The sequence below is a fragment of the Elaeis guineensis genome, chromosome 3, assembly GCF_000442705.2.
Source record: "Elaeis guineensis isolate ETL-2024a chromosome 3, EG11, whole genome shotgun sequence".
Taxonomy (NCBI): Eukaryota; Viridiplantae; Streptophyta; class Magnoliopsida; order Arecales; family Arecaceae; genus Elaeis; species Elaeis guineensis.
Genome location: NC_025995.2, coordinates 14,238,318 through 14,253,038, shown reverse-complemented (window position 1 = coordinate 14,253,038; position 14,721 = coordinate 14,238,318). Strand labels below are relative to the sequence as shown.

The window sequence follows — 14,721 nt, the reverse complement described above, 5'->3', positions numbered from 1 at the left end:
CAGCAAGAATCTAGTTAGCCATCTTAGACCAACCATCCAAATTTTGTAGAATCCTCTCTATATTACTTTATGTATAAATATGTAAATCATGTGACTGATATTATCTGTGTATGATAGCTGTAAATGTTTTGTTTTAAAATTGGAATTAGTGGATCTAAGTTATGAATATTACCTTGTTAGTTTGGTATGTTATTGACAGGTTGTCGCCTTGCATGCTCATGGGATTCTATCCTACGGGTGTGTGGCGGATTGTCGTGCTCCTAGTTATGTGCCTATCCAACTGGGGGCGTGATAGGGGGGCTCAACATAGAGGAAGCGCTTATAGCAGAGACATTCAACAGTGGCATCCTTCGCAAAGAAGACAAAGGGGTGGGCGAGAGTAAGGGCAAAGGGGGGCTGTTGCAGACTGCTATCAACAGCTACAGTTGAGAGGAGGGAGGATTTGGGAGAGGCACAAGAGAGGGACGGGTGCTGAGGGGGATTTTAAAGTCGAGTAGCCGAACCACGACCTCTAATCACCCAAACCTAGCTTGAACACATGAAATCCAACAACTAAACCTGAACTTAGCCTCTAACAATGCCCGAGCGGCTCACGCCAGAGACAGAGGATAGGAAAGAGGCCAAACAAAGGATGACACCAAAGAGTCAATGGAAGGAGACAGGGGAGAGATCAAAGAAGATGGAGTCGGATCGGCCATAATGGCAGCTAGAGAGGGGAAGTGAGAAAGGAAGAGGATGAAGGACAAGGGAGATGTGATGGATGACCTACAAAGATATATGGGTTTGGCTATAAGGCGTAGTATTTTATATAAATCCAAGCCGAGCCAAGCTCAGGCCAGGCTTCCACATCTAAACTCAAGTTCAACCCGTTTAATAAGCGAGCACATATTTCAAGTACGGCCAAGCTTGTCGAAAAGCCTTCATGCTTGATGTGGTTGGACAAGCTGTCCAGCCTGTGAACAAGTCTACTTAGCACCCACAAGCTAATATAAGATAACAAGGCACAAGCTAAACCAGCAAAAAAAAAAAAAAAAGTAAAGAACGATGTCACCATATGGAGGACTAGCAAGGCAACAATGGTGCTAAAGAGTAACAACATCACAAGTAATGCATAACTCGATATAGCATAATTTTACAATAAAAAGGCCGCAAAGATGAGAAACAATCACATAATCTTTACCTATAACAATATAGAATACTTCCATGTGCACAAACACATTATGTGAAGTCACAAACTAAGTTTGGAACCATGGAATACAATAACAATACCATACCGAATCACTAGGTACGGTCGATATCGCACCATACCAAACATGAACCATCCCAATTCACCGTGTTGGTATGACATTTGGCCTAAGCCAGTCCTCAGTAGGCCAAACCGGTTGAACCATGCCAGTTCGAGGCCTCAATAATTAGTGGAGAAAGAGCCAAACGCCCTTTCCTCCATCTTTTTCAAGGTAAGAGAGGAGAAAGAGGGGAGAAATAGAGGAGGAGAGACTAGAGAGGAGGGAGAGAGAGAATGAGTGAAAGGATGAGCAGGAGGTCTCATCCAGGTACATCCCATAGATGGGCAAAAATTGAAAAATATGGAGAAAGCATGCCAGAATTTTGTATTTTGGCATGACTTCATGATATATCGTAGATCTTAGACAGATCTACACAACAATATAACTTTTCAAATTTTTATAGTTATTTATTTTAACTAAAAATATATTTTGGGAAAAAATTAATAGAAAAAAGGAAGATATTAGATCCCAAAAATGAGTATCATGCTCATGGTTTAGCATGCTATCTGTTACCTTTCTATAACAGCAATTTGAGTTAATTTTCAACATATTAATTGCTTCTCAAACAAAACTAAATAAAGGAAGCTTAAACACCTTGCAAATAAAAAAAAACAAAAAATTATTTTTTTTGGTGTACCAGTACTCTTGTCAGTATGCAGTCTAGTACTGATAAATGAACCTTCTTTTGAACTACAAAGTAACAAAAGCAAAATGCACTGACCGCTATTATCACACGTCCAGATGCGAAAAATTGTTCACCAGCAATGTCAATTTCAACTGTAGTCTCAGCTCCTACAGCAGGTTGTGAGACACAAGCAAGGAAATGGCGCACCACAAGCTCATACAATCTCTAAAAACAACCATGAAGACAATCAAGAATCTTCTTAATATCTAACCACCAGTACATAAATTATCTGATTCTTTTGCATTGAAAAAGAAAATTCCATATTCCATAAATGTGGCTGTGCAATAAAGATGATCAAGAATCTTCTTATAACCTAATTAGTAAATAAAATATCACTTATGTATTGAAAAGGCAACTCAAACATGCGTGGCAATGCAAGACATTTTGGATGCTACCTAATTTTGAACATACATTATGGTTTTGACTCCACCCTGGTTCACCAGCAAAAAATTTCGTAGGATGGATGGGAGGATGTGCCTTGTCATCATGTCCACCATTACTAGGGTTTCTCCAAAGCCTTGCCTCTGGATCCAAAAGTCTTTGAGCATACGAACCCCAAGCTGGATGTCCCACTTGCTCCCCCACAATGGCCTAAAATAAATACTAGTTAATTAAAGGTATCCAAATTCCAGAAAAGAAGCAATTACAAGAGCGAGAAATTACCTTACATAATTAAGCATGAATACTGATAAAGTAGATTTTGAATATTAATTGGACAGAAAACTAAAATCTATTTAAGAGGCTGTTTATATCATTTCTTTAATGAAACATGTTGAGGCACACAGCAGAACCTTGAAATAGTCCGTAAAACCATAAGGGGAAGTATGATCATAGAATCTGAGGGAAAGCATGTTTATATACTGCTCTGTTATAAATCGTGAAACACTTCTTCATCAGTACAGTATCTTCAAATTTTGCTAAAATCTATCTTTGAATGAGACACCAACAACATTAAATTTCCTCAAAATAATAATAATAATAAAGCATATCACTTCAAAAAAGCAAACATTGCAAGTCAAATATCAAATGCTAGTAGTTAAGATGCCTCCATGTGAAAAGCTATAGCAGCTGCACAGTCAGAGTACAAAGTTTTAACTGCACGGTTGTAGTTATAAAATCGACAAAGCACAATTCTTCCAAGGTTAGAAAGGACGAATTCCAAGTCAAAATCTCTACTAAAATAATGAGAACCACTTGGTCAGATGAATGACTCCATCTCTCCACTCTCCATACATCCATAATATTCTCAGTTCATTAATAATATGCCTATCCTGATTTACTTGTTTCTCTCTCTATCAGGGGAAGAAAGTAGACAAGTGCATCAGCCTAGAATGGGTGTTCATGGATCAAGTTATGTAAAAATATCAAATTTTAATCAGTGACATGCTTCACTTTCATGTGCATTGCATACGCTCAAAATTATTGAATGTATTTTGCCCAATTTTCTTTTAGGTTAAATTAGAATAGTCAGTTTGGGCAATATATGTAACAATCAAAAAATCTGACTTGCATATGTGCAAGTCAATTTGTCATTATTCATGAAATGGTTCTCTATTTCACAGACAAAGGTAGTAAGACATTCTTCCTCTTGCTTGAAATTTGAAATTACATAGTTACATCACTCAAATATTTGCTACAAATTCTATCACTCTCTCTTGCATGGCTAAAATTTTTAGAATTCCTTGAGAAATTTATGGACCCAGGGAATTCCTTGAGAACTTTAATCATTATTTGCTTCTTTGAAGCATATAATACCATAGTGAAACATTACAATTCAGGCTAACAACTAGTTAACCAAATGTCAATCTTGGGAAGTTGAATGCATAACTTTATCTAACACCCAAACAAAGTATAAACCAAGATAAATGTTAAGCAAGGATCAAATTGTCAATCAAACTGCATCACATCCTATGGTATATACCAAAATTGTAGGTTATTAGCACCGAAGTGCACAATCTTGTTACCGAACTGCATATTGGTAGTTGGCCGATACGATACAGCACCACAACCATTCTGAACCGTGCCAGTATGCCCAAAAAAAAATTTCTTTTCAAACATTTAAACATCCTCCATTAGTTCTGAGCGGAAAATAGGGTTTTGAGAGTTTGTTTTTGATGTTTAAATGAAATATACTTTTTCTTATATTATATGTCTAAAGGATGATGTGACTATATAATGCATAAGCTCAGTATAAATGATGTGAGTAAATAAACTAAGTAAACTAAGTACAACTTTAAAAATGCTTAAATCTTATATACTTTAATTTTTAATTACATGTCTAAAGGATGATGTGATTAAATAAACTAAGTTAACATTGAAAATGTAAAACACTTACACTAAAATTGAAGATGCACCATACATGTATTTGTACAGTTCCAAGTCAAGTGCCGATGTCCCTTATACACATCTCGGTCACATTTATATTCAAGTATTAGGACTTGGCTCTAGCATTGGTATTGTGTCTACCTAGGATCCTAGTAACCCGTCTATACCAAATAGCCATGTTGATCCAGCTACTCTATCCGATCCAGTGGTGGAAATCAAATGACTAAGCAAGGTCTGATCCATAGTCTACCTGCAGGGAGGATGATACCAACTCAAATATGGAGTCTTGAAGGGTGCATGTCATATTGGTCATAACTAAGCATGGGAGGAATTATGATCTGAAAGATGATGATCTTGAGTACTGGAGGGATCTTGATATCCAGGATTCCCACTCGATACACCAACTAATTTGTCAGATCAATACGGTGTCCTCCACCTCCCCCCTCCTACATGCTACAGTATTCTCCCTAGCCCTATGCTGGTGGTCCCTATCCGACATTGCATGCTCAAACCAGGACTTACCTACAAATAAAGCAAAGTGAATTGCATGCCACCCCCTCCCTATCCACTTCCAATTATGGTTTCTCCTTCAATATATTTGATCATTAGAATCACATTTGAAAGTCCGTGAAAATACATAACTCATATGGGTACTCGGTTCCGACGGATACAGCCAAGAGATGCCAAACAGTTATACAAACTCCAACCCTAGTATGTATACCCCTCCAATGCTAACATCATGCAGGAAGTGTAATAATGCTAACGTTGGCTGTCATTTTCTATATCCATCACTAGTTATTCATGTAGAACAATTAAAGAAGTTCTGTTATCAATGTGTAAATACAGTTGTGCAGCCTTAGGGCCTCTTTAGACATTCTTGCAGGAATCGCATCCGTTGGTGAACGCAACCCGCATTCTTCTAAGGGCCCTCCCAAGCCCTGTCCTAAAACCCAGCTTGTGGACCCATCTGGTTTGCAGGAAGGAGAAAAAGGGACCCATGGAGGGCTTTTTTCCTCCCACAAGATTCAGGGTGGAGTGTTGAGTTGATATGGGCTAAACCTAAATGGGCTACCCAATACACAAATCCAACAAGAAATCCAGGACAATCCTGCTGGATTTTTCAAACAGGCCCTTAGAATGATACATCTACTTTAGGACATGCTAAACAATATTCATGAGAAAGATTAACAAGCTAGATTTCTAAAGATTTGTGAAGAAAACTATGTTTGTTGAAAATTAGTCTATTAACTGATATAAAATTAGTATAAATGGAAAAGTCATAGCAGCATATGTTAATGTGTGGTTTGCCATTCTTTAAATACAGTAGTTTACCATTTCACATCGATGTGCAGCAAGTGACAAAACAGTACGACATGATATGTTTACCAAGTGTTAGCATTTAGTGCAATACCAAGTGTTAGAATAGTATGAAGTGTCAATAAACTTGCATATAAATATCAGCATAATTATTATACAAAAATCCAACTAGGGCTATGAAAATATACATTATAAGTTACAAAATTACATATTATTCTTTGTTATCTCCTTAATGTTTTGGATTACATCTTGAAATTTCCAAAAGAACAGCAAGTATGGTGACCATGTGATTTGTTTAAGGCAAAATCACAAGGATGATTTGGTCATTTCCACTCAAAAAAGAGACCCACAGCTTCTGTGAGGTTGCCCATTATACCCGTATAGCACCTTGTATAGGACAGTGCTATGCCAAACTAATGGCTAATAACTAAGCCATCAAGCATAAGTGCTCTAGCTACAAAAGGTCAATGTCAACGACACATTAAAAGAAAGTGAAATTGCTTATGTCAGCAATATATGAATTAGAATAAGTGTTTCACCCAAGAGCATGGCCATTCATTATATGCTCATGAGAGTTTTTGTTTTCTCGTCAGAGCACTAATTATAATTCACTCATTGAAGCTTGCATGGGGATATAATCTCCCAGAAGTTTGCTAATTATAATTAGTCTCTCAAACAATCTTTATTTAAGGGGATTTGCATACAGTGTGACACAAGGTTAGAGGACATAAAGGGGAGTGATCCTGCTGCGAGAAAGTAACATGGAGCTCTTTCTCTTTATATACCTCCACATGGTCAGACAGGAAGGAGGCTGACACTCTTCCTTGAGAATCCATACTCTTATATGGAGGTCAAGCCTGGCTGAGGTCTGGCCTGTGTCCAGCTTAGTCCAGACAGGTGGTTGTTAACTAACTGCCTTAAGCCTAGTTAGTCAATCAATACGAAAGATACTTCTCTAAGAAAGTTAGTACCAAGACAAAAAAAACCGTCAACTTTAATCATTAAAGTTGCATTTGGTTGCAGAACAAAGTAAGGTGAAATGGAATAAAAGCCCATTTGCTCCACTTATTGCACTTTAAACTGCCAAATGGTAGGAAATTAGCTTATTTTATCCCAGGGCAGAATGGGAACTTTGAGAAGTAATCAAAGCTATTTTTTTCACAACCCAGAATAAATTTCTCCACCATTCATGGTGGATTAAATTGTTCTAGAGTGAAGACAGTTAGGAGTGAATTAACCCATTTACTCCAGGTTAACTTATTCCACAACTAGATCAAGGACGAGATCTGTAGATCTTGGCAAAAGCCAATTGCGTGATTTGTCGTCATTAGATTATCCCTTTATAGATTTTATATGCACCTTATCCTCATCATCCCCATGAAATGAATATCTGGCTAACTAAGTTCATGCTGAAGATTACATAATATAAACCATGTAAAAATGAAAATCCAGGATGTTTCTTTTTTTCTTTAAATAAGTTATATCATTCTCATGTGAAATATAAACAATGTATGTCTAGCTTAGATCCTATAGATTGTGCTAGAAAAACCGCATAATGATATCAAAACACATCCCCTACATTTGTCATCCTATGGCAATGTGATGCCCATTCTTGTAAACTAACTATGGTAGTCTCAAAACATACCTTTCCTTGACCAAAAGGCTAAATAATTTTCCAAGTCTTACTAAAGCAATCATAAGAAATATGAACAACCATGTTGATCAAAAAAAGGCCAGTTGGAAATAACAGAAGCTTCACAACATCGCAGCTAAATCATCATGGAAATAGTTACCAACATGTAGATCTGTGTTTGCTGAGAAGTTATCTGTCTCTGTACGAGGATAGCTAATATATCCAGCCTGATAAAGCTCTTCAGCTACCTAGATACAAAAAAATACATTCTTTTATGGTAATGCTAATGGAAGTCAACAATATACTTTATGCAAGAAAGAAGAAAACAGGACTATAAGTAATGTTTCAGAAGAAACTGCAACAAATCATGTTCTCTTAAAATAAGAAATTCTGCAAAGAAATGAGATTCTGAAGCTTGCAGAATAAAAGAAATCAACTGAAAGTTCAGCAATTACGTATGAATATTTTAGTGGCAACTTTGTGTCAGCTATCATAGTTTTTAAGATAGCAATTACATATGATATGAATATTTCAGTGGAATCAAATCCCCATCAAAAATGACATAGCAAGCACCAAACAAGCAAAAGGGTTCATGGGGGTGAGGATCTTGCCATGAGAAAGCCTATGGTGCAGGGTTGGGGACACCGCCCCCCCCCACCCCAAAAAAAAAAAAAAAAAAAATTAACAAACTAGGGGAAATCAGAAAAGATCAACAGGTGCACCCCTTCATTCCACGGAACTGTTGGGCAACTCAAGATATCGAACCAGCCAGCATCGAGCATCTCTGGGCCAAGTTTACCAAAAATATTGTTGTTGATGAGATAGAATTGGCTCGAGTTAGGCAACCATGGCAGCTATGTCCCGTTGGAAAGTTTCTGGATGGGCAATCTGCACTGGCATTTATGGCCCAGGAACTCAAACTCATCTAGAGCTGAGAGCATGAGCTTCAAATGCTAGAGATGCAGACATCTATGGTTTCCATTTTGGGAATGAGGTTGGTAGCAAAGTCTTCTGCCTCGAGGGTTGGTGCTTAAAAATTCTTTCCAAAGGCCAACGGGATTAAGACAAGCATTGTTTAGGCCCGGGTGGCAAGTCTCTCGTGGGAGTATTGGGACAAGACAGCTATGATCAATATCGGCTCAGTAGCTAGTGTTCCCTTGGGGGCAGACCTCTGCATCAAGATGATGTCGTGGGAGTTGATCACCAAGTCAAATTTTGCACGAGTGGGAGTGCATGTGGATCTCACTAGTCCACTCACATAGGGAATGCTGTCAATGCCAAGGACACCGGAGTTTGGTCAACATTTGTATACACAAGGGTTGGTACTGTTTGTTTTGGGTCTGGCTGGATAGGCCACAGCCAGCGTACTGCCGGAAGAGCAAGGAGGGAAGGAGGTCTACAGGCAACCACCAGGAAGTGCCTACTCGTTGGCTGCTGCATCCCAATCACCTGAACCAGCGACGTTGCTCTAGGACCCCTACTTAGTAGCAACCTAAGTGCCCTTGCAATGAACAAACCAGGTTGATGGAAGCCATGCAACTGTGTCAACTCATGGTCTGTTCATTGATGTGTTATCAGGTGAGCTAGGAACAGATTCACATGCAGTGGCTGATTCGGTTAAAGGCTGCCGAAAGGTGCCCACAAAGGTAGTTAAATGACATGTCAAGGCCCAAACCCACGTGGCACCACCTCAAGCTCTCGTTTCTCCAAGCCTTCTCCTGAGGCACTGCTATATGGGGAGAAGCCCATTGAGGCAGCAGGGCCCTTCTTCATTCAATTATTGGGTCCAACCAAGGGGAAGTAAACTTAAGGAGAAAAAGAGACATGGTGGGCCTAATTCTAGTACAATGAATGGCCAAGATGAGCATCAAGATGGTCCATCAAGATCACCATAGCACGCACCAAAGACTGGTATGGGCCAAGCACCATCTCAAGACTTCTCGGGGTCTATGGATTCCATAAAGGGCCATGTGGTGGGATCTGATTCAGCAGGTATTTTAGGTTGAGCCAAGGTGAGCATGCTGCATTGCCCGAGGACCATGTGCAGATATTATCCTTCCCATGCTCAGATAACTGAGATGAAGCAAGAGCAAGAGGGACGGCTTCCTAACTCCTCAATGGATGAACGCACATGCAGGTCCTACAACAGATTCATCAGAATGGTCAGCACCTCAATGGTCCAAGGACAAAAGCAACCAACATCCATGAAGGCAGAGATAACTATATTGATAGCACAACCACTAGGAAATGTGAATATTGTGGCCCAAAAAGCTGTCATTGATAAGGCCTGAGCAACACTTCTCCGATGCCATGTTGGCAGGGCACATTCCTCACATGCGGAGCTACGCAGAAATGGTTGTTGACCAACCCACAACCAATGCAGCCTGATGCAAAGACTTATGTTGTTCAAACTCACATTTGGAAGTCACATATAAGCCACGCTATGCAATGTGGTGGAGTGTGTGCTGCGTGGAAACACAAGCACCTTCCCCATGTTAATGTTGTAGCCCATGCATGGTCTCAACAATGCAAGGTTGCACCATATGCTGTCAAACAGCCTGGTGTCCTAGGAAACCCTAAGGCCTCAAGGGCCCCTTTTCAAACCACTTCTATCTTGGCTTCCCCTGCCTAACACATCGTCCGATGTGCATGGAAATGCCATGCATCAGGTTCTCTATGTGTGTTTATATCTTATTTTGCCTGTATATCACAGGATATATTTGCTAGTGGTTATGAGAGTAGGTGGAGAGATGGTAGATCTCCAGTATTTTGTTTGTACATGGGGACCTGGTCCTCACTTGTTCTAGGCTCATGGGGTCCTCCCATAGCGAGCCTTTGATCTTCCCTCCTCCTACATTAACTAGTTGCATGTACTTTATACTATACTAAATAAATGACACTTGAACTTACCCAAAAAGGGGAAAAAAAAGGAAGAAATTAAGGAACACATTAGACTAGGCAAGGCTTTGATCAAGCGAATAGGGCTCATCTCACCTTAGGCAACTCAAACAGCCACTTTCTAAAACATTGAACAAGTTTAGTAGACTTAGGAGAAAAATCCTAGGTGTTGATCAATTTAAGTAGTTTTACATCCTTGGTGTTATTATTGTAAAACAAGAAAATAGAGCTTGTCAATCTCCAATGATGATTTAAAAAGGATAAACTTGCAAGTTCTGTGAAAATCTTTTGAACGCAAGATGATGTTTTAAAGGATGGACATGGAAAGTTTTATTGGATTGATGGTTGAGAACCAACTGCATTTTAAAGAATGGAATTTACTACTTTTTTTTATAATAACAAACAAGTGGTGTCATACTGACCAAATAATGTCAAATGTTTTAAGATTCATCAAGGTTTAGAAAGACAAAACCAAATTTATAAAAAGCAAATGACTTGTGTTTGTGCCAGAAGAAAACTAAAATTCAGTAATTGCAAATGTAATCAAGGATGTTCAATGGATAATGGCTACAAATTGTATGAACATACATGAAAAAGAATGGACAGATTAAAACAAAAGGAACATAGAGTTGAATTTATGGGACAAATTAAGAGCTATAGAGGAAAGTATTGGAAGAAATGTGTTTTAAAACAAGCAAAGCCCACAAAGAATATTAATGGAAACAAAAATGAAAAGAAGACCCAACCACCAATAGAGAGAGAAGATGATACTACACTACAAGTCTACTGGATGAAGTGAAGAGATTTTTTTTTTTTGCATTCTAGGTAGTTGAGTTGCACACAACAACCAATTTGGCAGTACTTGATTAATTTATGCAGGTGATATTTAAAGAAAGGTATAGAATTCAGTGATATAGATAGTAATGTCAGATATCAGATCAAAAAGCAATCTGATAACAAGTGTCCAATCATAAAAAGCAAAATTGGTAAGAAACAGAATATTGAAGTGGATGTATGGGGAAATTTGAAAAGATAATGTTAGGACTTAGGAGTATCTAAGAATCCACAGAAGCTTAGGAGTTGCACCAAGTAATGAAATACTAAAAACCAAATAAGTCATCATGCATGTGCAAAATGAAGACCTAAGGAAGCCTTGGAATGGAAAGAAACTCAGGCATCAAAGGACATGATATAATGGGAAGATGAAGGATACATTGATGGAAAACGTGACAAAGGGTTCGTAGGAGTTTGCTATTCCAAAAGATGTAGCCTTCTTTAAGAATTTCAGAACAAAAGGAAGGGAATCATAATGCCTATTCCACATTGTAGGGGCACAGATTGTTTGGTCATGTTTCATTATTTACAAGTTAAATAAGTCTAATCAAAGCATTAGCTAACAAGCAGTAAGTAGAATGAGTTAATAAGATTCTGTCCTACCATGATTGTGTGGGAAATACTTATTTAATGGAAGAAAAAAGCAGACATCAGAGGACAAATGCCTGGCTCTCACCTTCATTGTGTGCTCAGCACTCATCCTGAAATATCTAGAGGCACGTTTCTGAAGCTCAACTGTACTCAATGGGTATGGGGGATACTTCAGCTTCTCCTGGTTCCTGACAGTCATGACCTAAATGGATAACAAGAGAGTAAAATTAGACCACAGTGGGCATTCACAGAAATCAATTAATCCAGCTAATCTAATTTCAAATAAAAAGTATTAAAAATGTGAGCCTCACAGTTGCAGTTGGTTCTTCAACACACATCTCATAAGCTATAACAGCAGATGTGTAATCAAACAAATGCCCGCGCCTGTGCAGAAGAATATGGAATTATTTATACTGTTGAACTTACATATTAAGTCAAACATGGAAGAGAATCTGAAAGAATTACATCCAACTGAAAGCAGCAGTGCCCTCATCTGATGTGTGAGAACAGTTAATTGTCCAAAATTCTTCTGGCTCATGAGATTGTATCTCCCAATAGCGTTCCACAATAAAACCAAGAGTAGGAAACTGTGCATGAAAGGGAAAGAGAAACTAAGCTCTAAAAACAGTTAACATGGAAAAGCTGGAAAGTAGTATAAATTATCATGTAACAATTAGACAAACCTGACAAGGACCATAACTTAAAACAACATTCCTGTCATCCCCAGCAAAATCCAGAACAAATGCATCTCTGAGCAGCATCGTCTGAAACCTAGTAAATGAAGCACCTATGCGGAGATCGATTTCCTGCCAAAAAATCCATAAACCAGCATCCAGTTGCCAAATCAAAAGTAAAAAGGAGGCAACAGAAGAAAAGAAAGAGATTCAATTGTAAGATGCATATCTTAACTTGTATCAATAACACATGTATTAGAGGAAATGGAAAAGGAAAGGTACATTAGTTCTATAAAATAAACAGGATATAATTGTTATTGGGAAGAAAAGCACCAGGTCATGGCTGGGTTTTGGAAAACCAATGCAATGAAGTAGGCGCTATCCAAACTGGAGTTCAACATAAGATACTTGTACTAGTTTAATTTCTCCAGAAAAAGAAAGGAAAAAAAAAAGAGAAATGAAGAAGAAGAAGAAGATCGATGCTTTACGCAATAAAATGAGAAACTCGCAGAAATGGATATAGTAAGAGAACCACAATAACAAGCAATTTTGAAATCACCTGCCTGGCATCCACTGCATCTGCAAACAATTTGTTGGGTCGACCGAGATTCTGCACTGCTTCATGTATTTCCCTGCCATTTTCAGGTCCCCATAGTCAGTTAAGATAGGGAAAAAAAATTTGGTATCTCTACTGAAAAAATAAACAGTTAAATTCCTAACATCTAATAATAATACCTGTCAATCAATGCCGAGAAATGAGCTCTCCACACATTAAGGCGATGGTTTATTGACGTGCATACCTCCATCACTTCAAATGCAATATTCTCACCTTCTCTATCACAGTCAAGCCACAGAACAAGCCACTGGCAACTCCTAGCTTCCTCCTCCAAAGTCCTTTTGATATCCAACTTGTCCTGCATTTCAAAAAACCATTCAAGTCAAAAATCAACATAGAAAACACATTTAAGAGGCTACCCCAACAACGAAGAAGAAGTCCCTAAGACTTAACAAGGAATACCAACAAACAGCCCATCATTTGTATGAGATATTGCCGCAAAGATGAGGATGCCAGTACCTGTGGGACGTTCTTGCGGACGGGGGCGTCGTACAGGTCGGCGGGGTCGCAGGAGTGCCACTTGCGGAAGCGGTCGTCGAAATCGAGCTCCATGAGATGGCCGGTGACGGAGGTAACGAGCATGTGGCAGAGCTGGGGGCCGATGGCGTACTCGAACTCAAACACCCGGTTGTACCGCGACCGTCCCTCCCGGGAACGGAACCCTCCGCCGCGGCGGGACAGGATCTCCGACACTGCTTTCGCCACCGACGGCTTCTCTGCCACGTTCAGCACCCGGATCCTGCCGCGTCCACCCGGCATCGACATGGACGGCGCTGCGATGACGGTGAGATTGGACGGCGGATACTCGTTCTCAAGGCCTGTCGTCGAGACTCGTGATGCGCGCGGTTCCTCCCCTTGTAGGGGGTACGAGGGGGTGTTCGGGCGGGGTTTTCGATTTTTTGCTAGTGGAGGTTTGCACGGGAGTAGGAAGTAAGATCCCCTGTGCCCCAAGACGTGTCCCCTCCTTCTGCCCTTCGATGTTATCCAGCGTGGCCCGAATCATGGGGAAACCCACGATCTACGAAGCGTAGTATTCCACAGCACGAACAAAAATTAAATGAGGCGGGTTGCTTTATTATTATTTTAATATCTATCTTAAAACAAAATCAATTTTATTGATTTAATATTTATTTTAAAAATTATCAAAATAATATTTTTTTTAAAAAAATATTTATCAAACTACTGTTTGAAATAAAATCGCTCTATGATAGGACGATTTTGTGTGCTGGCTCACCATCTTATCTGCAACCTAATGTGTGCTGGCTCTATGAGTCGCCCTATCATAGAGTCGTCGATAGGACAACTTATAGAATCATCCTACTATACGGTGACTTAGTCGTACGATACGATAACTTACACCAAATACCTCCCTCCCGCATCACTTAGACAAAAAACACACTAAATCCTCCAATCTCCGACTCTCAGTCCTCGCACGTCCCCCTCCCGCCCCAATGATTCTCTCGATCTCCGACGTTTGAAACCCCCCTCCCTCTCTCTCCCTCTCGATCGACGGCACGATAACCCCCCAGCCTCTCCCTTTCAATCCTCGGTGTGAGAGCCCCTGACGCGATAACCCCCTGCGTGAGAAACCCTCCTCCCTCTCCCTCTCGATTCCCGACGCGAGAACAACCCCCCCTCTCGCTTTCGATCCCCAACAGCCCTCTCTCCTCCTCTCGGCCCACCTCTCCCTCCCTCCCCGGCATACTACCGCCCATCTCTCTTCCTCTCGGCTCACCCCCCTCCCTCCCCGACGTACCACCGCCCCTCCCTCCCTCCCGACAATCTCCGGCGCCCCTCCCTCCCTTCCGACGGTCTGTTGGGCCCTTCCCGATCGCCCCCCTCCCAACAGTCCCTGCTGCGCC

General features: G+C 40.1%; 1 protein-coding gene across 12 annotated transcripts in view; it reads right to left on the bottom strand.

Annotated features, from left to right (window-relative positions):
• LOC105034089 (DNA topoisomerase 3-alpha) overlaps positions 1-13,774 on the bottom strand; it is a 115,468-nt gene extending 101,694 nt beyond the window's left edge. For 6 of the 12 annotated variants that reach the window (XR_012139630.1, XR_002163567.3, XR_012139631.1 and 3 more), the window contains exons 1-10: positions 13,319-13,773; positions 12,979-13,157; positions 12,803-12,875; positions 12,253-12,375; positions 12,035-12,156; positions 11,881-11,953; positions 11,655-11,771; positions 7,411-7,494; positions 2,383-2,562; positions 2,008-2,136 (exon numbers count right to left, since the gene is read on the bottom strand). Coding sequence is in view for 9 of the 12 variants with exons in the window: in XM_073253665.1 (XP_073109766.1) it covers positions 2,008-2,136; positions 2,383-2,562; positions 7,411-7,494; positions 11,655-11,771; positions 11,881-11,953; positions 12,035-12,156; positions 12,253-12,375; positions 12,803-12,875; positions 12,979-13,157; positions 13,319-13,624 (1,386 nt within the window). In the remaining 3 variants the exon portion in view is untranslated. Of the gene's footprint in view, positions 1-2,007; positions 2,137-2,382; positions 2,563-7,410; positions 7,495-11,654; positions 11,772-11,880; positions 11,954-12,034; positions 12,157-12,252; positions 12,376-12,802; positions 12,876-12,978; positions 13,158-13,318 lie in introns of those variants that run through there. The other 6 variants (XM_073253672.1, XM_073253666.1, XM_073253669.1 and 3 more) reach the window with 4 other exon arrangements.
• Between the last annotated feature and the right edge of the window lie 947 nt (positions 13,775-14,721).